At 38.7% G+C, this 26,406-nt stretch overlaps 2 protein-coding genes across 2 annotated transcripts in view; one reads left to right on the top strand and one right to left on the bottom strand.

Annotated features, from left to right (window-relative positions):
• Positions 1–2,252, bottom strand: part of LOC140160162 (uncharacterized) — a 51,168-nt gene extending 48,916 nt beyond the window's left edge. Inside the window, exon 1 of the mRNA XM_072183439.1 lies at positions 1,401–2,252. Within this exon, the coding sequence (XP_072039540.1) occupies positions 1,401–2,252 (852 nt within the window). The remainder of the gene's footprint in view (positions 1–1,400) is intronic.
• Positions 2,253–4,115: 1,863 nt separating this feature from the next.
• LOC140161209 (vacuolar protein-sorting-associated protein 36-like) lies at positions 4,116–25,498 on the top strand. The gene is made up of 14 exons (XM_072184660.1): positions 4,116–4,315; positions 9,643–9,708; positions 10,314–10,384; positions 11,386–11,500; positions 12,810–12,902; positions 14,732–14,815; positions 15,606–15,638; positions 15,938–16,015; positions 16,432–16,566; positions 19,389–19,454; positions 21,513–21,577; positions 22,473–22,557; positions 23,008–23,084; positions 24,128–25,498. The coding sequence occupies exons 1-14, from the start codon at positions 4,220–4,222 to the stop codon at positions 24,225–24,227; spliced, it is 1,164 nt and encodes a 387-aa protein (XP_072040761.1). The 5' UTR covers positions 4,116–4,219; the 3' UTR covers positions 24,228–25,498.
• Positions 25,499–26,406: the final 908 nt, after the last annotated feature.

The following is a 26,406-nucleotide window of genomic DNA, read 5'->3' as shown; positions in this document are numbered from 1 at the left end:
TACGATGAACTGAAGATAAAGAACGATTGCACAAGTCACACTATCACGAAAACATTGATATTTCTCTCAAAATAATCTTGCATTGTTTGGTTTGGAATACTAGTACTAGGCGCCTCATTAAAATCATCTGTTAATTTCTCAAGATATGACGAAGCTAACATGTTTACGGAGATGGCCAAAATATATATCCAAAGTCGATGTCCTTATTTTGAACCGAAGATAAAGAACAATAATGCACAAGTAACATTACGTGTCACTCCGAGATATAGCCAGCCGACGGGTTGTTTGTCCAAACTACCTCTCCAGGACGTAGCCAATGAAAAATGTCTGTTTGTCTACGCTATCTTCCCAAAACGCCACCAAGGAAACAATGTTTATTTGTCCACACTGCCTCTCCAAGAAGCTCAAAGAAGTAGCTAAATATTCAAATGTTTGTTTGCCCAAGATATAGCTCAGAAAAACAAAGTTTGTTTGTCCACACTATCTCCCCAAGACGTAAACAATAAACATTGTTCGTTTGTCCATATTACCTTGCTTTAGCTTGTCCACACAACCTCTCAAAAGGCAGGAAACAACATTAATTGTCCACAATACCTCTCCAAGAGGTAGCAAAGGAAGTATAATGTTATTTTGTTCACACAACCTCTCCCAGACGTCGCCGAGTAACAGTGCTTGTCCACACTACCTCCCCAAGACGTGGCCAAGGAAAAATGTTAGTTTGTCTAAACTACCTCTCCCATACGTAACCAAGAATGATTTTTAGCTTATCAACACAACCTCTTAAAAGACATAAAACAGTGTTAGTTGTCCACTCTACCTCTCCCAGACGTAGCCAAGGAAGCGATGTTTGTTTGTCCACATTACCTCTTCAGGACATAGCAAAGGCAAATTATGTTACTTTGTTCACACTTCCAAGAGGTAGGAAACAATGTTTGTTGTTCACGTTACCTAGCCAATAAACATGATAAATAATGTCTGTTTGTACGCAATAACTCTTCAGACGTATAAAAAACAAGTAAACAATGTTTGTTTGCCCACACTACCTCTCCAAGGAACGAATATTATTTTGTTCGCACTATCTTTTCAAGACGTAGTCAAGAAAACAATATTAGTTTGCCCACACTACCTCTCCAAGACGCATCAAGAGAATGCTCGTTTGTATCCTGGTTTGTCCACACTAGTTCTCCAAGACTAGACGTAAAGCTAAAAACAAAAGTGTTTGTCCACATTATATCTCTCCCCAATGACGTAGTCAAGAAAAAAATGTTAGCTTGCCCACACTCCCTCTTCAAAACGTATACATGTATGTATGTTTGTCCACACTACCTCTTCAAGACGTATAGTCAAGAAAACAATGTTAGTTTGTCCACACTACCTCTCCAAGACGCAGAAAAAAATACTTGTTTGTCCCCTGGTTTGTCACCTAGTCTGTCACCAAGTTTGTCCCTTTGTTTGTCCCCCTTGTTTATCCCTTGGTTTGTCCCCTTGCTTGTCCCCTGGTTTGTCCCTTGCTTTGTCCCTTGGTTTGTCCCTTGATTTGTCCTTTTGTCCACACTACCTCTCCAAGACGCAGGGAAAAAAAATACTTGTTTGTCCCCTGGTTTGTCCCTTGGGGTGTCCCCTTGTTTATCCCTTGGTTTGTCCCCTTGTTGACCCTTGGTTTGTCCCCTTCGTTTGTCCCTTGGCTTGCCCTTTGGTTTGTCCTTTGGTTTGTCCCTTATCCCTTGGTTTGTCCCTTGGTTTGTCCCTTGGTCTGTCCCTTGTCCCCTGGCTTGTCCCTTGGTTTGTCCTATGGTTTGTCCTCTAGTTTGTCCTTTGGGTTGTCCTCTGGTTTGTCCCTTGGTTTGTCTTTTGATTTGTCCCTTGGTTAGTCCCTGGTTTGTCCATTGGTTTGTCCCTTGGTTTGTCCCTTGTCCCTTGGTTTGTCCCTTGATATGTCCTCTGGTTTGTCCCTTGATTTGTCCTTTGGTTTGTCCCTTGGTTTGTTCTTTGGTTTGTCCCTTGATCCCTCTCCAAGACGCAGGGAAAAAATACCTGTTTGTCCCCTGGTTTGTCCCTAGGTTTGTCCCTTGGGGTGTCCCCTTGTTTATCCCTTGGTTTGTCCCCTTGCTGTCCCTTGGTTTGTCCCTTGGTTTGTCCTTTGGTTTGTCCTTTGGTTTGTCCCTTATCCCCTTGTCCCCTGGTTTGTCCCTTGGTATGTACTCTGGTTTGTCCCTTGATTTGTCCTTTGGTTTGCCCCTTGATTTGTCCATTGGTTTGTCCCTTGATTTATCCCTTGGTGTCCCTTAGTTTGTCCCCTTGTTTGTCCCTTTGTTTGTCGCTTGGTTTGTCCCTTAATCCCTGGTTTGTCCCTTGGTTTATCCCTTATCCCCTTGGAGTCCCTTAGTTTATCCCCTTGTTTGTACCTTGGTTTGTCGCTTGGTTTGTCCCTTAATCCCTGGTTTGTCCCTTGGTGTGTCCCTTATCCCCTGGTTTGTCCCTTGGTTTGTCCCCTGGTTTGTCCCTAGGTTTGTCCCTTGGGGTGTCCCCTTGTTTATCCTTGGTTTGTCCCCTTGTTGTCCCTTGGTTTGTCCCCTTGGTTTGTCCCTTGGTTTGCCCCTTGGCTTGTCCCTTGATTTGTCCCTTGGTTTGTCCCTGGTTTGTCCCCTTGTTTGTCCCTTGGTTTGTCCCTGGTTTGTCCCCTTGTTTGTCCCTTGGTTTGTCCCTTGATTTGTCCCTTGGTTTGTCCCTTGGTTTGTCCCCTTGGTTTGTCCCTTGGTTTGTCCTTTTGTCCACACTACTCAAAGCCGCAGGGAAAAAAACTTGTTTGTCCCATGGTTTGTCCCTAGGTTTGTCCCCTGGTTTGTCCCTTGGTTTGTCCCCTGGTTTAATTGTCCCTAGGTTTGTCCCTTGGGGTGTCCCCTTGTTTATCCCTTGGTTTGTCCCCTTGTTGTCCCTTGGTTTGTCTCTCTTTGGTTTGTCCCTTGGTTTGTCCCTTGATTTGTCCCTTGGTTTGACCCTGGTTTCGGGCCTGGTTTGTCCCCTTGTTTGTCCCTTGGTTTGTCCCTTGATTTGTCCCTTGGTTTGTCCCTTGGTTTGTCCCCTTGGTTTGTCCCTTGGTTTGTCCTCTGGTTTGTCTCTTAGTTTGTCCCTTGGTTTGTCCATTGATTTGTCCCCTTGTTTGTTTCTTGGTTTGTCCCTTGAAGTTGCCCCCTTGTTTGTCCCTTGGTTTGTCCCTTGGTTGTACTTTGTCCCCTTATTTGCCCTTGGTTTGTCCTCTGGTTTGACCCTTGCTTTGTCCCTTGATTTTTCCCTTGAGGATTTAAATCTATGAAAAAAAGAATCGACTTTGAAAAGCTTTGAAACTATGTGCATCATAATTGGCTGGCGCACACCCCGGGGCGCACACCACCAAATCAATGCGTCATTTGTGTAACCCTAATGAGTTCCGGTAAAAACAGAATAATTTTTGAAATATTTTGTAATTTGGGGCCTCTCTGTGGAAGTTTGGTTATTCCTTCATATAATTTTACACGAAATTAGGGTTAGAGTTAGGGTTAAGATTAGCATCTTGCGCGTATATTGGGGGGCTTTGGGCGCCAGCCCCCGGTCAAAGCAGGGGTGCCAAAACGAAGGGCGGGAAGAAGAAGGCGGCAAAAGAGGGCGGCCAAAACGAAGAGGCGGCAAAAAGAATAAGTAAATAAAAAAGGGCTGAAACTTGTGAAAAAATTGTACTATACCTAAAAATTTTTAGCTTTTAGGGCGCTAACGCCTAAAATCCTTTTTTTTTTTTTTGCTCTTCACTTTTTCAAACGACCGAAAAAAAAATTGGGTCAACCTTTTCGGGCTGTTGGGGAAAGGGGCGGCAAAATTTTCTTCAGCCCCCCGGGGTAGGAGCGGCCACGGTACGCCACTGGTTAGGGTTAGTTTAGGGTAATGATTAGGGTTATGATTAGGGTTAGTATTAGGGTTATGATTATGATTAGGGTTACAGTTAGGATTAGCTTACACGAAATAATTACATGAAGGATCGACCGGATTTCCGGGCTAAAATCGGGCAAGAGACGCGTTTTCACGTGTATTTCAATGGGACGCTCTATTGGTGGTGTGCGCCCTTATCGACAGCTTTGGGTACGATTGCGAACTGACTGATTAAAAAAAATGGGCCGATGGTAAAATACATGTACGTCGTGAAATTCCAATTATTTTCCAATAAAATTCGAGTGTATCATATTGCAAAATGGACAGATTTGAGTGGTCTAACGGTGCATTACTTCCAGGCGAGAACCACAGCAAACAACAGCCGGGAATCCGATTATTCGATGGTCCAGATAAAGTAAGTAACATGTCCTATTCAAACAAGTCAAGTCTTTATAGTAAGCTTAAAATAAATTCCCAATGTTCATGAATTTGGTATTAATTTTATAAGCTTCCATCTTATTTCCAACAATGCAAAATAAAGCTGCTAGCAAACCTACAGCATTTAAAGGACATGCACAATGAGAATGAAAGCGATACCAGCAGAAGCATATTGAGCAAGTGGAAAAGATACAGAGAAAAGCAGTTCGGTTTGTAATGGGGAACTATGACAGGACAGCAAGTGTAACATCAATGCGTCAGGAGCTTGAATGGCCAACCTTACAACAAAGAAGATGCGTTGCCAGGCTCACCATGTTCCACAAAACCCAATGTAACCAGTCGGCTATTAACATCCCAGACTATATCCAAAACCCACCAGGCTAGTACGTGGTCAGCACAGCCAATCATACATCAACATCCAGAGTAGCACCAATGTGTACCAGTTTTCGTACTTCCCTAGGACAGTTAGATGTTGGAACCTACTTCCAGTCTACCTAGTACAGATCCCAACTCATACAGCATTCCAACACGGTCTCTGGACTCTCATCAACAGTGGGCAGATCATCGTAAACAGACCCAGGGATCCAAACTTTAGGTCACGACTTGGCGGCTGCAGTCAACAGCAACAGCCCATCATGATCTACTAGCTTCATCACCAGTTGGATTTTTTACTTGCACTGTAAATATTGTCTGCACGGTTGTTTCGATGTGAACACATGTGATGTCACCTTTCCACCCTGGACAAGTATACCTTCAACAGGTCCTGTTCCAGTATCAACGTAGAAGTAGAAGTAGAAGTAGTAGATACCAGTGCCCAGGACCCCGGCGCGCGTAGTCACGATTATCGCACTTTCAGTTTCCCACGCGTTTGAACGGGAATTGGATTGCGTACTTTTTCGATGTCTAGTGAGCAAATTTTTTCAATATTTTGAGAAAATGATGTCAAATTTTCTATTCTGTATTGTTTGGTAATAATGTCTTTTGCCAATAGTATGTTTAAAGTTGTAATTTTGTGTTTTTGATCGCAAAGATCGGATATTTTCGTTCCCGATTCAATTCTGAACCCTTCGCAAGGGTGCCGATTTCGCAGAACTTTGACAATAATTTTGCCTTTTTGGACACTAAAATGCTTTCGATCCTTAATTTTGTTTCAACCGAGTCTTAAATTAGCAAGCACAATACAGTTGGTACCACTTTCATATACATTGATGAAATTTTAAAGATTTTTTTCAAGTTTCTAACCGGCGCCAAATCGTTAAGTGTGTATTTCCCATTGACATCCAAAATGGCGTAAGCCAGTCCTCAATATACATAGGTACGGCGTATATAGGACTGGCAAGCGAGTCTAGGCGCGCGCGCCCGGTACTACATCATGTTTTTATTACACGTGTAGACTGCGGGACTCGTGCAGTTAGAGAATAAACAATAGGAATTTTTCGCCGGCATCCACTACACAAAATATTGGATCTGCCTGTCGTCTATCATAGGTAGAGGATAGTCAAAATAAAAATTCCTATCGTTTATTCTCATTCTTAGTCAGTTAAATATTAAAATTTTTTGAAGTAAAAATTTAAGTTACCGTCATAAAAACTCCCCTTTTTCTAAAATGAACGAAACTTGTTTACATCTCTTGTTGCGCCGACTGCTACCTAGCGCGTGCGCGTATTCCGCACTGCATCTACGCATACAACGCGTATGAGCGTGTTACGCGTTATCAACACTCATGATGACGTGGGGTCATCTACAGCCCAGTGGTAGAGGACACCCAAATCATGCGATTGTCCAATCAGATTACGTGTCTACGTTATAGACCTCTCCCACTGACTAAGAATCTTCAATAATAATCAGTCCTTTATCTTTTGGTCATAGACTATCATTTGAGGACTGAGTTCTTATGTTACATCTTCCCAGGAGCAGTTTCAGACAATAGCTTGGGATTATTGGGGCAAAGGTTATCTATCTTTCATGACCACTGAAATCAGAGATTTAGAATAACATGCAGTTACCTTTGTTTAATTATTACAATGGAAATGGTAGTCAAACATGTACACGCGATGTTCATAACACAGTACGTACATGGCGTGCGGGACAATCATACACACATCAGAGGGTCGTAACCGTAACATGACCGATGGAGTGCCATGCATTAGCCACATCGGCAGTGTTATTAAATTCTTTTTTTTTTGCTTTACCTCAGTTGTTCAACTCAAGCTAACATTTTATGGCAAAGAAATACTTTATGGAAATGTTACATGGGGGATACGGTAGCTTTAATTTATTTTGACTCAACTTCTATAATAAATTCAGACACGCAACCTACATGTAGTTGTCCATGTCCAACTTTTTACGTCAGCACAGACATTGACTGTTATCTTACCGACAGTTTGTTAACGGAATAACTATTACTACTCTCCTCAATGTTGGACAATAAGGAGTCATTTATCATGTAGCACAAATTCACTTACAAATTTCAGGTCCCGTGTATCCTTCTGGGGTATCCTTTTCCTTTCCTACATTGTAAACGTCATCATCTGATTCCATTTGTTTAAAAAATTCTTGCATATGAGAAATTTTGAAAAGAAATTTGGCCCTATGAAGTAAACGGCCAGGGATGGAAATTTCCACCTGTCCGGTCGCCAATTGCGAGTAAAATTGCAGCCGGTCGAGTAAAGTTTCAAATTCACTAGCCCGACTGGCGAGTAACATTTCACGGCCGGCCTTACCCAGGCTCAGAATACAATTTGACCTCGTCAAATGCCGATTGTTCTAAAATAAAAGTGCATTTTCACCGTGATAGTTTATCATTTTGCTATGATATTTTTTCTTCTTTTCAATTCTAAGTCAGTTTTGGTCAGAAACAGGTGCAAAAACACGCTCAAACTCAGCCAATTTTCACAAAATTTTGGTACTTCTGCACTTCTTAAATTTATGTTTTGTTGTCATGCTAAAACACCAAGCACGTGGCACACCGACATCGCCTGGCTAATAATTATTTGGTGCAGCAGAGACACTAAAATTAATACACGGGATGGATACACGTGAATTGCTATGCACGATTTTGATATCAGACGAAAATCTTCGGATACCGGGTTAGAAAATGATGAATATCTCCCGTAAATGATTTCGTCTCAAGAAACCAGATCTGGTCTCATACACTTGAAAATATGTGTTGAACAGATATGATAGTCGTTAGTTTGCGCTTTGAGAAACGGCCGTGAGTCATTGAACTCAAAATCTGACCGAAATCGCTAATTTTATATTGCGTTGGTCCTATATGGACTACAGCGCGCAGGCTATATAATCTGCACTCACTACTATACTCCAGTGTAGGCAGTATGACCATTGACCGCAATGTCGTATACAAGCTTACTCACACAGCGAGAAATCAATTACCCCGGCTATTGTCAGTAGCCTTAGTCAGGTCACTTGGCTAATTATATGCGTCTCATAAGGTCGGAATAAAATGACCTTTCGTGGCTGTGGATTCAACCTACCATGGCGATTTCTACCATGGAGATATCGGGGCGATGACACTGTGCGTGGTGCCACAATATATTACAAACAAAAGTTGCTTCTATTTATCGCAACAATAATATTAAAAGGAAACATAAATTATTTAGGAAAACATTAACTTAATATATTAAAAACTGAATATTTTCAGGTTGTGATAAATAATTAAATAAACAGTTACCGCACGTCGGCACTCGTCAGTTTGAATATTATTTCATCAATCGGGATTTCCCCATCAAACCATCGTTCATGAATGTCGGTCGCTATGCAGCATAAAAAGATTTCCTGACGTTGCATACTTGCATTTACAAATATTACTGCATTATTCCTAGCAGGTTGGTCAAAATTTTGGGGCTTTTATTATTTCAAAAATATAAAAGAATGGAAATTTCTTATTTTTATCATCAATTAATGATTAAGTTTTTGGTTTCATGCACACCGTGTGAGTCATGGATTTTGAAACACATGGCGGCTGTCGCGTCTTTCATGCTGAGAAAATGGACTCACGAAAAACAGCACTGTTCGCGATTTGGCGGCCGTAATTATCGGACGAGTACAACTTTGTTCGGACGGGTAAATATTTTGACCTACTCGCCCGATTGGCGAGTGGCAAAAAAGTTAAGTCCATGCCTGTAAACGGGACTAGCAAAATTACGATTTTCCCACAGATGAGTCAAAAGTATGCCTCTCCGCAGCCAGGTTGGTTCCGCTAGCCGCTTCCTCCACACTCAGATGGATGGAACAGAACCAAACTGGCTGCAGGACTGAAGACTATGCGATCATATGACCTTAGTTGCTGCCATGTTAGAAATCATTATGGCTAGTGCTCAAAGCAGCCTCTTGTTTCATCGAATTTTTCTTTGAAAATGATCTAAACTGAAGCAACATACGACTTCTATACTCATATTATGACATGTTGTATTGAATATGTTGATGTATATTCACCCCGCAAGTTTCTTTTGGGTTGTCCATTGATTTGTGTGGGCTGGCACTTCGATGCTAGAGTACATTGCTATCGTTTTTTTGGTCTGTCAACATTGACATTTTTGCAACAGATATTATTTATTCTGTTATGTTGAAATTTGGATGAAAGTTATTTTGATGAGTCAACTGTATCTTTTAAAATGCACAAAATCACCAGTGGTCAGGCGGCACTACAGAAACCTTAACACAAAAGCCTTCCAAAGACCAGCAGGAAAGAAAGACTGCTGGGTGTACTTGTATTTCCCTATTCATTCATTCATTCATTCATTCATTCATCTTTATTTCATTTAAATATAAAATATAACAGCACAACAAGTAAACACATACATTGAATGAGGAGGTTCTCGGAAGGCCGGATGGCCTGTATTAAGAACCCCCTATCCTAACAAAAAAAGTTTCAAAATAACAACAACAACAAAATATACCGCAAAATGTCATAAAATATTAAGATTATGAACTAAATTTTAACTCTTAGCCATACCGTGATGCTTGATAATCAATTAACAGTGGTTTTAGACCCATACCAGGCTCAAGTACATGTATGTAGTGTCACTGTTCAAACATCTCAAGTGTAATATTGAAGAGTTACATCCATTATGTACACAGCCCAAAATGTCAAAACTCAAAAATTTAACAATATATGTCTGGTCCTTGTTATACACCGAGGTTGTCAAATAGTGATGATCATTAAAAAAGGAACTTCATTACTTATTGCTGATGCACACAAGACTCCTCAGGAAACAAATTTGAAAAAGTTTGACGGAATGACTGATATTTATAGTAAACTGTAATTTTGTGTTTCATTTTCAGACAGCATTTGACAAAGGTGTGGCTATCGTGACAACTCATAGATTATTTTGGAGAGATGCACAGCAGGTAATACCAGGGCTGTGATTTGTACTGTACAAATGGGTCAAGTCACTTCTTAGGCATTACGATTGACAGTTGCTATGCATTTGGGCAGTTTTTAGCCTAAAATTTGGTGTGTTCTACTTCAGTAGTGGTGCTGACTTTAATATCATGCTTATCCCATAATTTTTGATTGACAGTTACTACAGTTTTAAAATTAATCTTGTTCACTAGGCTAAAATCTCCCAGTGCGTATGTTGAATGACTGAAAGATTAAGCCTATTCACCAAGATGGCGGACAAGAAATATCACAAATTTTAGAATTGTACCGGTTTCACCCTAAAATCACAGCTTATTTAGCAGATGTCAACATGGAGTCATAGTGAGAAATATTTTCCTAATATATCTAATGAACTAAAGACGTAAAAAAAAAAAAAAATCAAGTCATTATTAATATGCCTATAGCTCCAGAACTTTTAATTGTATTCACATTTCACAATGATTTAACATCACATCAGTGTTTTAGGATCAAGCATGTTTTAAAGCAAAAACCCTAAATTTAACAGTTGCATTTTCAGTGATCAATGATTATTAAAAGCAAATGGCATGTAAAACCTTTCTTTTCTTTTCAGTCTACTATGTTTGGTCTTCCATTAGCTCAAGTGGTATATGCAGAAGAAGTATCTGATGGTAGAGGAAAAAGGTAAGCAAAATGTATGAGAGGCTATGTTTTTTGATAAAGAAGTTATTATGGAATGGATACATGTCCAAGTTCAGTACTGTTCATGTTAGCTTGTCTTATAACCCTATTTCCCTAAACTCCCTCAAGGCAGGGTATCAGCCAGCTACCTGTCCACCTGTCTACATCTACATCTATGCAAATACTTATCAACACCTGTTCAGCAACTAGACAAGGGATGAGACAATTTGGTTGTTTCAACCTGTCATTTAAGAGGGACAGATTGCTTCTGGGATAGTCAAAATTAATGCCTGTGACACATGCTAAATTGAAAATTAATGCTAAAAGAATAAGTTGTGTACTAAAAACAAGACCAAACTAATAAATCAAGGCTATAGAAATAATTATTTGAACTGACTGAACCCCAGAAGGAGCAGAGGTCTGATGTTTGTTTTTTTAGGGTCAAAATTTGGAAAAGCAGTTTTGATGAAAATGGACATTTGTCAAATCCTAGCTAAGACTCTGCTTCAAGGTGGTTTAGTTGAAGGTGTTTGGTTGGTGTTATTTGTTGTCTGCCTTGCTGAAGGGAGGCACACAGGATGCTTGGTTTGGTTAGGATTATGAGGACCCTCCTAAACACAACATAACCAACAGTCTGGTTGCCTTCTCAGTGCTAACATAGCACACTTTCATCCAAACCACCCTGAGCATACGTCCAAAAACTTTTACGGTATAAGGTTTGTTGAAAAATTAAATAGTACTTGGAAGACAACCCCAATGATAAAACACAGGTACTTGCGGCTGCTGGTCAACCGCCCATGCCATAACTGAAAACCAAAAATACTACCCTGGGCCAAAGTGCCATTAAGTCTCATTCAACATGCTTGCCACATATTAAAACACATTCTCTTTTTGTCTCACACCCATGACCATGAGACAGGTGCCCCACCATCTTATCTCGTCACTAATTGACTTAATCCATGAATTAATCTCTTGTATTATGTTTCTTACAATCTTCATCTTAGTCCCAAGATAGCAGTGCATCTGCATGCTCCTAGGCCAGGGAAGACACCAGGCCCAGTGATGAGTACAGTGCACTCTTATATACAGATGACGTTCAGGGAAGGAGGTGAAACTGATGTAAGTTGATGGGACAATATTTTACCGGACGATGGTTTCCCCCCTATTCACAATATCATCATCCTTGGAGACAAAAGTTCATACTCCCTTTCGTAAACATGTTTTTCGATCCGCAAAGGTAGGACTTGGCATTTTATATTGTATCATGGTTCTCCGTATGATTAAATGGGAATTAACCAATTTATTATAGCAACAACAAAAATGTCAGCGTCCATGGAAAGAAGTCCTTGCTGTTCGAAGCAGATATTGCCGAACTATTTTTGCAAAAGGATGCACTAAACACCCAATTTATGATTCATAAAGCTGTGAAGCTGTTCAAGACGTATTGTGAGGAGAAGGGATTCGTATACGTGCAGAGCTTAGAGGAGCTCTCGAATCCTAAGCATGAACTTGATGAAGAATGCAAGTTGGCCTAGCGGGGGGGGCTAGCACCAATTTTCTTGTTAAAATGTTATGAATTGGTGCTCATAAATATGTATGTGGTGTAATAAAACAAATACTACATGGTATTTTCAGGAAAATAGGGTCACTATTTTTCCCTCTGTACTGGCTACAGGCCTACCACCTCACACCCTTTGGGTTCAAGGTGGTAGGCCTGTAACCAGTGCCTCGGAAAAAGAGTTTCCTCTATTTTCCTTCAAACCATGAAGTATTTGTATACTGCTTGCTGCAAAAACAATAATGGTAATCCATGATTTATACATGATGTGTATAGACCACTTGACATCACTGTTTATCAACAAAGGCGAGGGACTCGTCTGTCAATATGCTTGACCGAAATGACCGAGCCGCCACACTGTTCAATGGCTTTCTTGTACTATATGAAATGTGGCGGGCGATTTAAAATGCACATGCCCTTAGCAAACTACGATGCGTACGCACACTGCAGGGCAAAGAACAATGGAAATTGCCATAATGCGCACGCATACTGCCGGGCAATGATGTCACATGCCAAGTGGTCTATATGTTCATAAACACTAAAAAACAACAACATTTTTTATATTTTTATTACTGATCAATGCCATACAAAAAGAGCATTTGGTCAGTGGTATGTGGATGAAATGCAATGCAAGAATTGTGGCATAACTGTTGCTTTGATATTACTCTCTTGTATTTCTTCACCTTTCACTCTTCATAGTTAAAAACGTTTGGGTGTTTAACATTCAAACCCCACCATTGGGCATAAATTACGGCATAATTTACTCTCATAAGTTGTATTGGACATTCACCTACCTTGTATTATAATAAACCAGTGTGGTAGAATTGAAAAATAAAACAAATCTTTTATGCAAGTGTTAAAATTCTTCAGTTTTTCAGATGTCTGACAGAAGAGCTTTCCAGAAAAAGATGGGAATTGACTCCTTCTCCATCAAGAACTGCACCAAGGGTTCCAGGAGCAAAGGTAAATTGAAATCAAACACTGAAAAATATCTTCCATATCCTGAAATGAGGTGCAAACATTGTAATATATATCTGCATAATTGTTCGTATTTAAAGGTACTTAGTTTAGGTATCTTGCTTGTTTATGCCAACCTTACTGAAATGTTGCATATGGTACATGTATCTGGCTCAAAATATGCTAAGGTGTCATATTATAGCCATATATTTTGACATCTTTTTTTAAAAATAATAATTATAGAAATGGAATATTGGCTAGTTTAGTGGCAAGTTTAGGTAGTAAAGACATAGCATACACAATTTAAGTAAAATCCTTTCACTCTAAATAATAAAAATAATAAAAAAATAGCTGTAAAAATGCCTATTTTTACACTTTTATTTGTAACATGCCAAGAGACGCCTTTTTTCAACAGCTTTTAATTTTTTTATGGATCCTTATAGAAATTCATGTGACCTGTTTCCCAAAATGGTGCAGTAAACCAATCAAAAAAACAGAAAGAGGCATTATGAATTATAAGTTAACAGATCAAAAAAAGGATTTAAAAGTTTGCCTTGCGTATGTTACTATTGTCTGTCAAACTTTTGATTGATTTTGAAGTCCCTCAGTTTTTATAAACAAAGACTTGAAGCATAAACTAAAGGGTAAATCTATTGTAAATAACTTCATTTCTCCATATTATAATCAATTTGTAAGTGGCTGCCATCTTTTTGAACATATAACAATTTTAAAATTTTTCTTGAAATGTCTGTCAAATAGTAACATACGCAAGACGGTGCTGTAATTCCTGCTAAACTAGGGTGATACAGCTAATTATGCTACATGACATAGCATTTAGCTCCACCTAGCTTTGTGGCACTATCACTTTGTGAGGAGAAGCTTTTTGATGACACAATCCATTGTTAAGTGTTGTCTGTCAAACATTTGTACGCAAGTAACATACATAAGATTTGTATGTGTCTGTCAAAAGTAACATACGCAATAATGTTAAAAAAATTAAAATCACTTGATGTTCACATTATGATGATAGTTTAGAGTTTATAAAAGTGTTTTAAAACATGTGATTTATAAACTGCATGTGATCTTTATTCAATTTCCCATCTTGAACTACTGTTTTTGCCAAATTATTATTCTGTATGTTACATTTGACAGACATCTTGCGTATGTTATGGCTTGACATTCACACATATTTTATTTATAACAATTTATCCTCCTTATTGTAATATTTGGACAACATTTTTTTCACAATCAGTTGCTGTAGGTCCTACACCTAAATAACCACAAAATACCTTATGTAATACTTTATAAATTTTTATTTGATTGCAGAAAATCATCAAAATTGTGTCTGTCAAATATAACGTCACGCAAAGGCTAGAAAATTAAATTTGTGAAGTAAATGGTCTATAACTTATCTTTCTTTTAGTGTATTATGAACGATATATGTGCATACTATAATTTAAACCTGGTTGGAGACCAAAAGAAAAGAGCTGGAAAAATAATTGTGTGTTACACTTTTATGACACCTTAGCTTATTTTGAGCCATCTTGGGGTGCTATTTTGGGGGAAATATATTATGCACTTCAAACACACATAGCTACAAAATGGACCAGTCTTATTAAAGAAACAATGACTGTTAAGAATGTGTGATGAATCAAGAAATATTTTTGCATCACTTTGTCTAAATAATCAGTTGACTAAGCAAGTTGATATGGACATATATGGTTTTTAGGAAAATGAAATTGAATTTTCCTGCATAAAGTGATCTTTTTTATGCTTGTTTTTTGATACTTATAATTTAAAATGACAAATTATTATTGATATATTTGAACTTACAGCCAAAGCAGATACATGCTGGAATTGTCGGCATTGAAAGAAAACTGGATGCGAAGATGAAACAAACTGATCAGAATATTAGCAAGGTGAGATTGGGGGTTTCAGGGTGGGTCTTGTAGAACCATATCAGAATATTAGCAAGGTGAGATTGAGGGTTTCAGGATGGGTCTGGTAGAACCATATATGTGACCAGCTACAACCAAACCCGGAGACAAGTCGCCAGACATATTTTTGAGTTATAGGCATTTTAAGATGACATTCCAGTCAAAAAAAATTTTGGAATTCTTAATTTCATGGTATTTGACTGTGAAACTAATGGGACTTTCAAATCCTTGAAAGTACTTATTTAAAAGAAGTTTATTAAATCAATAATTAACTGTTGAACTGTGATAATCCCTATTCAATCCTGTGTATGGCAGGAAACTAATTGGCCCATTACTAAGAATTGCAATTTAGCAAAAATATCAAGGTATCATCTACAAAATTATCTATATCTTGAAAAGTATTGATGCTGTGTATATACAATGTAATTTTGGTATCATTTTAAAGCTTATTGTGTAGTATTTACATTTTATTCAAATCATGAAATGTCAAAAATGCGACTTATTCCTAGTTTTTTCGGAACGGGTCACATGTTCATAATGTTAAGCGGCTGTCTCAGAGATCTCATCACAAAGTCACAAGTTTGGAGTGCTTGCAACTTTGCAGTGAGCTACTTATGATACAGTGGTTTAAAATATTTCTGAAAGCAACATAGATAACATATGATGTCTGGCACTGACCTCAACATGCCCTTAAAATAAACCAATTAATTAATACAAAGATAAAGTAATCTTTCTCAATTTGTAATTATTTTATCACTCTCTCTTTCCACAGGCCTTTGAAGATTTAGATAAACTAATGGAAAAGGTAGGTTTGATATTTGGAAGTAATAAAACTAGGACTGTTATGTATGTTATTGGAAAAAAGAAAAAAAACACTTTTTATTGTGTGACTATAATATCAAACATTCAACTTTAGGAAAATGCCATTACGTCTTTATCCGTAGACAATGATGATGAAGTCTGCTGAAAGATGATATCTACAGTAGGAGTGTCCACAGATTCTGATATACACATTTTGTGTTTGTTTTGTGTGTCCCAGCTATAAGTTATGTGTAACTTTGATTTTCATGTTTTTTGTTTGTTTCAATTCACAATCTTCTTCAGGCCAAGGAAATGGTAAATTTGACGAAGACAATTGCTAATAAGATCAAAGATAAGCAAGGGGAAATAACAGAAGATGAAGTAAGTTAATTGCTTGTTTGTTTGTTAATAATTCTTTATTTGCAAATCCATTTATGTTTCCTAAATTGTATTTACTTGAAAATCCATTCAAATGTGCATGTGTGTATTGAACCTGTGCGTAAGATGTTTTTGTGATTGTGTATGGAGGGTGTATGGATCCATGTGGGGTGTGGATTTTAATTTTGGTGTACCAGAGTTTTGAAAAAGTGAAATCTAATTTATTGTGTGCTCTTGTAAAGGTAGACCAAATGTTTCTATTAAAGTTGCTACACCTCTCTGATTTATTACCCGAGAGTATATATATGAACCTGATTTACAGCTTGTGTATGTGTGAAGATTCTGTAAATCAGCACCTCTATATTAAACAGATACAAGCTGTATATCAGTAAGTAACAAGTATATTTCTTTTTCAACAGACTGTTCAATTCAAATCCTACTTATTAAGTCTGGGTATAGCAAATCCTGTTACAAGAGAGACGCATGGTACAGGGTTGAAATATCACAATGAGTTAGCCAAACAACTTGCTGATGTACTTGTCACACCTATTGAGGTAAGACGCTTCTTGTTTAACCCATTGCCACTACTACAGTCTGTCTTGTCTCAAGTTGAGAGTAACGCCATGTTGGATTTCGTAGTGACAGTGGTACTGTAAGAAAGGCAGTAGTACCCATGGGGTATATATTACACTGGGTTTCAGAGAAGAATGGCACTCCCTTGCTCAGATTGACACGAGCGCCCAGTTAATGAGCGACATACATATGCTCTGTGTTCACTTCAAGGGCACCAATCTGCGCCAACCAACGATTTGACGCAATTGGCCAATCAGATTATCGGTCTGTTGCTATGATTGTCAGATGATAGATTCAGCCAAACAGAATCCCTCTTCCATGTTTACGCTCTCAAAATGTAAACAAGTAAAGTTCTTCTCTGACAAAAACTTTACATTATAACTCCATCGTAGAGTGATCTTGTCAAATTGCTATATTTCAATGTTTCAGTGTTATAAGTTCATGGACATGATAGTATGCTTTACATGCAAACAATGTGTCCAGGAGTGGAAAAACTGGACTTCATGTTCCTGAAATCTATGTATGTGAAAACTACTCATGTATTAATTTTGAGAACATGCGGTACACGTATGAAACATTGGCTTGTTAACTTACACTAAATCATGGCAATGAGGCAGTCAGGACATTGAACCAAAATTGTCATAATCATCATTCATTTATAATATCAAAAGATTAAGGTTTCCACTGACTCCATTCACAGTCCTCACCCACAAGTTTGAAAACAAGTGTTTAGTTATATCTCATCAGCTGAACGGATCCTTAAAGAACTTACCCTCGATTAGAGAAAAGCGAGGGCAATAAATCTTCTTTCCCTGGTCTTATTTTCACATACCACTGTCAGCAGGAGGGCTCCCAGCTCCAACCAAACCGTGAGAAATAACCCTTTCCCTTCTTCCCTGGACCTATGTAGGCCTATGTGGTAAAGTTCAACATTGTTATTCAATATGCAGAGGTCAATTTCTTATTTAGATAAGTTATTCTTTCTTTTAATATTTTCTTTTTAAGATGGTTCTTTCTCTTAATATTTTCTAAACCTTTATTCTTTATGCAGTAGTAACAATTTTACCTTGGTTGATGAATTCTTGAGCATGCAAGGAGTTAATAGACTGCCCAGGGCATTTTTTGTCTGCCTGACCATAGACACTGATATTTTATCCCATTTTATTTTTACTTCTTTTCACTTCATAAATTTTCCTCATGTGATTATATGAAAATAATTTAAGCTGTTGTTTTAGTGCAAAGAATCAATTTGAAATACCAACAGAAACATAACTAGACTTAGCTGTGGTCTAACCCACGAACACAGCCGTGTTGTGACCCCTTATGACCTTTGACCCCAAAATATATGAAAATGCCCATAGACATTGGCTAATGTCAATGCATGGGTGCACATGGCACCACTTTGCTATGTTACTTGTGGCAGAAGGGGCATTTTGAAGGTTTTTCGTCTCAGACCGGAAGTGACCCCTTAATGACATTTGACCCCAAATAAAAAATACCACATATGAATTGGGTAACCACAATTCATGTGTGAACATACCGTTACTGTCCTATGTTTTTCTTAGCAAATAAAATTTTTTTCGTTTTATACCGCAGTGACCCCTTAATGACCTTTGACCCCAAATCTGTGTACACCCCATAGACACTGGGTAATAACAATGCATGTGTGCAAGTGGCGTCACTGTCCTACATAATCTGTGGAAGAAGATGCATTTTAAAGGTATTTCGTTTTATACCGAAGTGACCCCTTAATGAGATTTGACCCCAAATAAAAAAAAAATACCACATATACATTGAGTGACTGCAGATCATGTGTGAACATACCGTTACTGTCCCATGTTTTACTTAGCTAATAAAATTTTTTGCAGGTTTTTCGTTTTATACCGGAAGTGACCCCTTAATGACCATTGACCCCAAATCTGTGTACACCCCATAGACACTGGGTAATAACAATGCATGTGTGCAAGTGGCGTCTCTGTCCCACATAATTTGTGGAAGAAGATGCATTTTAAAGGTATTTATACCGGAAGTGACCCCTTAATGAGCTTTGATCCCAATTAAAAAAAATACCACATATACATTGGGTGACTGCAGATCATATGTGAACATACCGTTACTGTGCTATGTTTTTCTTTGCTAATAAAAATTTGTGATGGTATTACATTTTATACCGGAAGTGACCCCTTAATGACCTTTGACCTCAAATCTGTGTACACCACATAGACACTGGGTAATAGCAATGCATGTGTGCAAGTGGGGTCGCTCTCCACCGTAAGTTGTGGGAGAAGATGCATTTTTAGTTGAAATCACGTTTTGACCCCTATGACCCCTCGTGACCTTTGACCCCACAAGTTTCATGTGACATGTAGGGGCACGGTCAATGATCATTGTGACTAAGTTAGGTCAAAATCGATGTAAGCATGTGAGTGCTAGAGCAAATGTAACTAACGTCACGGCTGTGTAACAATGATAACCAGAGTCTAGAACAAAGTAAAACTTGTAGTGAACATAGCTTGGTGCAAACCCCATTATAAAAAATACTGGAATACTGGTTGAAAGTAGCCCAAGCACTGAATTGCCGGAGGGCATATAGTATGGTGACCCAAGTCCAGTTGGTTATGATGACAGGTGGACCACTATGCCCATGGCAATTGCCATGGCAACTAGCTGTCACAGCTGGAAAAAGCATTCATTTTAAGGATATGTAGACCTAATGCTCTTTCAAACCTAGAAAATAGACCCACAACATTTCATTTTTGTCAAAACAAAAATGAAACCTAATTTTGTTTTTTCATTTGTTTAGGAAAGTGGCGGTATGATGGCTTTGACTGATATATACTGTAGAATTAACAGAGCAAGAGGCATGGAGGTAAGTTGAGAGATTATCTGCCATCTTGCCCTCACCCCTGGAAATGAGTGGATGTGAGTGAGAAGGCCACAAGACTTACTGTATAAGTGGTAATTTTTGCAAGAGTTTTGTTTTCCCGAATTTCGTGATTAGAGCTCCAACTGCGAAAATAGCACCTCGCGAATATATGAAATAATGTATTACAAGTATAGGGGAGGACGGGGCAATCACAAAAATAACTAGATGCCACAGTAATGTGTTTTACCAAACACGAATATCTATGCCCGTGACCACACCTAACCTCGTTCCCCTATTCACAAACGAAAACTTGGTGAGCACCATGTGAAAGCACTTGTTTTAAGCTTTCATTTGATATACAAGTAATGCTCATAACACTGGACTGGCCCACACTCTCTCTAATACCCTACCAAACCTTCACTCTCTTTTATACCCCCACCAGACCATCACTCTCTCTAAAACACCACCAGACTGGACCACACTCTCTCTTATACCACATAAGACCCTCACTCTCTCTTATACTCCACCAGACCATCACTCTCTCTGAAACGCCACAAGACTGGACCACACTCTCTCTAATACCCCACCAGACCCTCACTCTCTCTTATACTCCATCATACACTCACTCGCTCTAAAACATCACCAGACTGACCCATACTCTCTCTAATACCCCACCAAGCCTTCACTCTCTCTTATACTCCATCAGACACTCACTCGCTCTAAAACATCACCAGACTGACCCATACTCTCTCTAATACCCCACCAAGCCTTCACTCTCTCTTATACTCCATCGGACACTCACTCGCTCTTGAACATCACCAGACTGACCCATACTCTCTCTAATACCCCACCAAGCCTTCACTCTCTTATACTCCACTATACACACACTCTCTCTAAAACACCACCAGACTGGACCACACTCTCTCTAATACCCCACCAGACCCTCACTCTCTCTTATACTCCACCAGACACTCACTGCTCTAAAACACCACCAGACTGGCACTCACTCTCTCTAATACCCTACCAAGCCTTCACTCTCTCTTATACCCCACCAGACCCTCACTCTCTCTAACACACCACCAGACTGGACAACACTCTCTCTAATATCCCACCCCTTAACCAACCACACCCCTTAAAACCTCTGGGGTGGTGGCCACCATTAGTTACTTCTAGGGGTCATGGGCCATCATTATATTAAGTATGAACCCTGAGGGCGCTATAGTTCTTGAGCTAGAGATGCTTCAAATTTTACACATATTGCCCCCTGTAGCCCATGACATTTGACCTCTGGGGTCGAGGCTACCCCAAGAAATTTTTAGGGGTCATGGGCCATCATTGTACCAAGCAGGGGCCCCGAGGCTACTTTAGTTCTTGAGCTAGAGGAGTGCAAAGGACTGGTCGTAAGGAGAAGAAGGTGAAGACGAAGGAGAAGACTAAACACAACAAATACAATATCTATGCCCCGTTGCACGGGCATAGATAACATTCGCGAAAATGTGTCTCACTACAAATCGCGAAAATAACTGAACGCGAAAATTACCACTTGTACATTATTTGTCAAATCTCTCTGCACACTTTGGTGTGAGTTATCTTAGTTAAATGGCCTGAGCTTGTGGCAGAGATGGTGGGAAGGGACATATGGAATAACCGAAGTGTAGGCTTTTACAGAACTGAAGCATGCTGAAGTGGGAGGAGGTCATCAAAGGCATAACTTAAAGACCAAAGAATCATGGGCCAATTTACCTGGGTCTTGGTTGTCTCACTTGCAATTCTTATCAATATTGGGATGTAACCCAGGCATCTTTGTAATGTTACAAAAGGCACATACATAACTTGAGTTATAATATATTACAAGTTGTGTTTTTAGAATAATTCAAATCAGCAGGCTGAGAAGTGTATGCTACAGAATTGGTCAGCTGTTTGATAGAAACTCAGTAAAACAGAGAAAATTAAGATGAAAACAAATGTTATTGATGGAGTGATAATGCATTTGACATGAGTGTTCTCAATGTCCATTCAGAGGATACCTGTATTTATGACTTGAGTTTGTTTCCTTCATAGCTGCTGTCTCCAGATGATCTAGTTGATGCTTGCAGACAGTTTGAAAGATTAAAGCTACCTTTAAGGTAAATATATTGAAGTAGAACCAAAGAGCCTTGTTTGCATGTCGCACGTAGAGGGCAAATAGTTTACCTTTTGATTATTTCGCTATGTGTCGATGTCCGGCACCTTTCAATTCAAAGTGCATTGTTGTTTGCGTTATGCGTATAACGTGTTGTGCCAAAAATGAGCGCTTAGCGCCGGGGGCATAAACCTTTGTAACATACATTATTGTTTAATTTTGGGCTCTTTTTTTTGTTGCTCTCTTAATAGAGATTGTTTTCAGTTTTCAGTCACCATATTTGATTATCTCATTAATTGGGCTGTTTAGATAACCACACACCCTGCTATGGAAGATTTTTTTTTTCTAACCACAAATTTAACAGTTTAGATTATTCCAGATCCAATCATTTTCTTCCATAAAAGTTGAGAAAGATTATTCCAAACAAAATTGTCTTCAGGCCAAAAATTGGTCTGGATTGACCAAAGGTGCAACTTGAATTGAGATGACAGTGACTATGTGAATTTTAAATGGAAAAGCCATAGAGGTTGTGTGTGAAATTACTGATTGGCTCTAAACAAAGGATTTGAACCGGTGTCCTTCACCGTAATCATGGCGCAGTGCAGTCCATTCAATCAAATGTTGTCATAACCTACTTGATCGTAGTGCATTTGTTATGTGTGTGAGACAAACCTCTAACGGTATGTCTTGTTGACCAATTTTTTTAATTTGGTAGTTTGCAATAAGAAATATTCGTGCAACTTTAGAATTTGGTATACCACACCTGCCGGAGGCTGCCCTACATGATTATTTTGAGAACATCGCAGACTCACAAAATAAAGCCCAGCTTGTGGGTGGCATACCTTATTGTAAAATCTAGCCAAAATATTCTTAAGAATATTGTTTTGCTCTTTCTTTAGACTTCGTGAATTTTCAAGTGGTGTGATGGTAGTAGAATTGTTATCAAGAGGAGAGGAAGAAGCCATTAAACATATTGCTGTATTGGTAAGTCACTTGTGGCACAAGTGTGTCATTGCATTTCAATCTCAATAATTGAAAGTCCATAATTGACACTTGCAAATGTTTAGGATTAGCAGCACATTAACAGTAACTGTTTGACAGACAGTTACATTGCTGAACACAACAAGCAGACACCACACCCACATACAGGAAGTTATTAGCATCGTTGCCAAAGTAGCATGATAAGTTTGACCAAAGGGCAAGTACAGACATTTAAAATATTTGACAAAAATGTTAAGCAGATAACCAAGTAGTGTACTGTGACTGTTCTTTTGCTTATGCCAACAGAACCATCCTTGAACATTCATCCCATATTTAACAGAACCATTGGATGAGGGGTTTTCCATCTTAATATGTAAGAAACACATCTGGGGTTTGGAGGAACTGGCTGTTATTAGCATTATCTAACCTTTATTATGTTATTTTTCTTTGCAGTTAACAGAAAAAGGTTCCCTAACAGCAGATGAACTATCACAAAATATAGGAATTTCAGTTACATTGGCAAAAGCAAGGTAAGTAGACCTAAATAAATGAAGTAATTTCAGTTGCTAATCTAAAAATTACTCCTGATTGGTAGTCTGCAGTTTTCTAGAATCACCATAGATTGGAGAAGGTGTTATCTGCCATGATTACATGTCATTCATGGAGGGGAATATACCAGTGTACCTCCTGATTGCTTTCCATGTGCCCAGCAATGATATGTGTGTAATGTAATGGTGCCAGTGAAGCACAAAGCTCTAAATGTGCAAATATTTTGGTCCGGTTGCTAGATGTAATTTTTCCATAGAAGCTTGATGGTCTTGAGAAGCAAAATCCATCAAATACAAACTAGAGACACCAGAACAACGTCAAACCTACTGGCAACCAGGCGATCGTAATTATTGTTGCCAATTATTATTCGAGCCTACTTCAATCAAAAGTAAATCTATGGTTTTAGTATCTTTATTGCATTCCTCAAGCAATGTATTTCTACTTTGACCACTTTGTATGTTGGTGCATTGGAAGGGCCTTCATAGCCATGCCTGAGGACACGCTTGACTTTGCTGTTTCACAGAGATATAATCCATATGCCTTCCTCAAGGTAGTAATTTAGAAAGGGAATTAGCCAAGAAATCCAACTAACATAACAGATTCCAGCAACAATGAGCAATTTTTGAGGAAATCACAAAATTTGATTTTACTCTACTGCCTTTAGGAAAGTGTACTATAGTGAAGTAGGTGTGTATTTTGTTGATCGTAGTATCAAATCAGCCTCGCCCACAGGGTATATACACAAGGGAGGGTTGTCTGCACACTTGCAGCGCAACCACATCTGACATTGCTACCAAACTCAAGGTGAAATGAGCTATGGTTCTAACATGTCAAAGGGATACTCTTGTAGATGGATTTTACAACCCTCCAAACCTAACAGGTGTTTTCTTGTACTGCTGTAATGTGTCATGGATGACAAATATACCATATTTCATAGGCCCTATTGGATATCTCTGGCATTGATTAACATGTGTATGTGCTGGTGGCTTAAGGTGTCTTCACAATTTTGTCTTTTCTATTCCAGGTTGATGACTGCAGAAGAGACTGGCGAGGCATGCCGAGATGAATCTGTGGAAGGATTGAGGTTTTATCCAAACATGTTCCTGAATCCACCAACAAGATGAAATAATCTATCAACTTTCATACAAAGACACTGACTTAACTATTGTTAAGTTTATTGCTATGAAACGTACTGCAACCTAAGCCACAAAAAATAATTGTTTGATTGGCGTAACCCGACTGACCCTAAAATTAGACCCAACCCTTGAGTTTTTTTTGCAAAAAAAATTAATTAATTAACGTATTCAATTTGCTAAATGTGTATTATTTATTTTGCACCAATCATGGGCCAAACTTTAGTGTAAAATCCCATATTTTCACACACTATGGGTGATAATTTTGCATGAAGGAGGCTATGAATGCACCTCATATAAAAGAAAAATATCACATCAAGTGGCTGAAGTTTCATAAAGCTGTGATTGGAATCTTAGGCATCGGTGACAACAAACCCTACATGACATTAAACGAGGTTCCAAGGCCTTTATCAAACGCAATTTACAGCTTTAAAAACTAAAAAAAAATCCGACCTACCTACTCTAATTTTTTTTTATGTTACGCCAATCAAACAATTTTCTTTTTGTGGTCTTATTTGTGAATACAAAGCTGTCAGCATGAATCCTGCTGTTGTAAAAATATCCAGAAATATTTCAAAACAAAAACATATATAATGTACTAAATGTGTGAACGAATTGCACAAAATATAAAAATGAAAACAAATCATGTACTAAAGTAAATGAATGAATCAAACTAAATTTTATATTAAAAACAATTAGTAAAGGTGGTCGACAAAGTATTTACAAGTGACTTGACTGTGTTATTTAATACTGTGACCAGTGAAATATGCACACTATACTACCAAACTTGAGGCGACACAATGTATAGTCATAATCAGTACACTTTGATGTGACTAAAGTGACTGGAGGTGTGAGGGCTGATCGGTGGAATGTGTTATGTGGGTGAAAGTAAATGGATTTAACCCCCTGAGCACTACCTGCCGATCTAACATTGCCTCTGATTGGTCAATTACATGATATCTTCACTTTAATCACCAATCAGAATGGAGTTTTGCAAATAATTCACCCCAATTTTTGGTGTGGTGAAATTATTCTAACAATGTTGCTGATTGGTCCAATTGATAATGAAAACTTCTTTTTGGCCAATCGGCAGGTAGTTCTCATGGGGTTAAATGGGAAGGAACATTCCAATCCAAGGGTGTTACAGCAATGAGGAAAGAGTTGATTGTTACTAGGCACGTGGAAGTGATACATGATACAGCTACCTTGTGTTTTCTCTCAGTGAAAAAAGTTGGAAGTTTTTGCGCTACATGAAATTTTGCACTCTGCAATATTTTGAGCATACAATGGCATCAACATTTTTGCCATTTAGGGCCGGGTCTCTTTTTGTCATCTACATTGCATGATTCAAAATGTAGTACTATGCCATTTAGAGGTTATTGGTTAAGTGATATTAAAAATTTACAGTTACGCCATTTAGGGGGTAGCAGTTATGCCATGTAGGATCTGTTTGAGTGTAGATAAACAAGCATTGGTAGTATTTGAGTGACCACAACCCCAATCCTCACCTCTGGGGCTGTTGGCAATTCAAATATTGGGCCAGTAATTTTGTAGTTGGGACAAAATGAGCTATTCCAGTTGAAATCCTTACACCCTCTGTAATATGGAAGACATGACCTTCGTCTCTCACAAAAGGTGGTCTAGATTTCAGATGGAGTCGCCCATTCACGTAACCCCATATGAAATTCACACTCCTTGTGTGAAAGATAAAGGTCATCCATAAAGGTGTATGGATTTCAATTGGAATAGCCCAGTGGCTTAGAATCCAATTGTCTGAGTTCAAAAAGATAATGAAGGGACAGCCCTGGTACCTTGAGTCATAACAACTTGACCACATAATCAGATGATAGTCATGTCTGTGTGGCAAGTTGGTATTTGACTAATTACACTTGCAGAAGTTCTGTGTATCGCTCATGGGGAGGAAAATAGTATACCTTTTGCCATGCGCCCAGGAAAACTGGTTTTGAATTACTGCCCGACTGCCGGAGCTCCAAAACAATGACTGTACAGCCCTGGTTCCTTGAGTCATAATAACTTGATAACATTACCAGATGGAATATTCCTGTTGCCTATGGTTCCCAGGGCCTAAGCAGTGCTGGCTTGATTTCCATCAGGTGGGAAATACTGAGTTATGAGTACTTCACACTTAAGCCAGAATTGCCTTGGTGGT

Source organism: Amphiura filiformis, chromosome 9, assembly GCF_039555335.1.
Source record: "Amphiura filiformis chromosome 9, Afil_fr2py, whole genome shotgun sequence".
NCBI classification, from domain to species: Eukaryota; Metazoa; Echinodermata; class Ophiuroidea; order Amphilepidida; family Amphiuridae; genus Amphiura; species Amphiura filiformis.
Note: the sequence above shows the minus strand (reverse complement) of the source record. Positions and strands in the feature narration are given on the sequence as shown.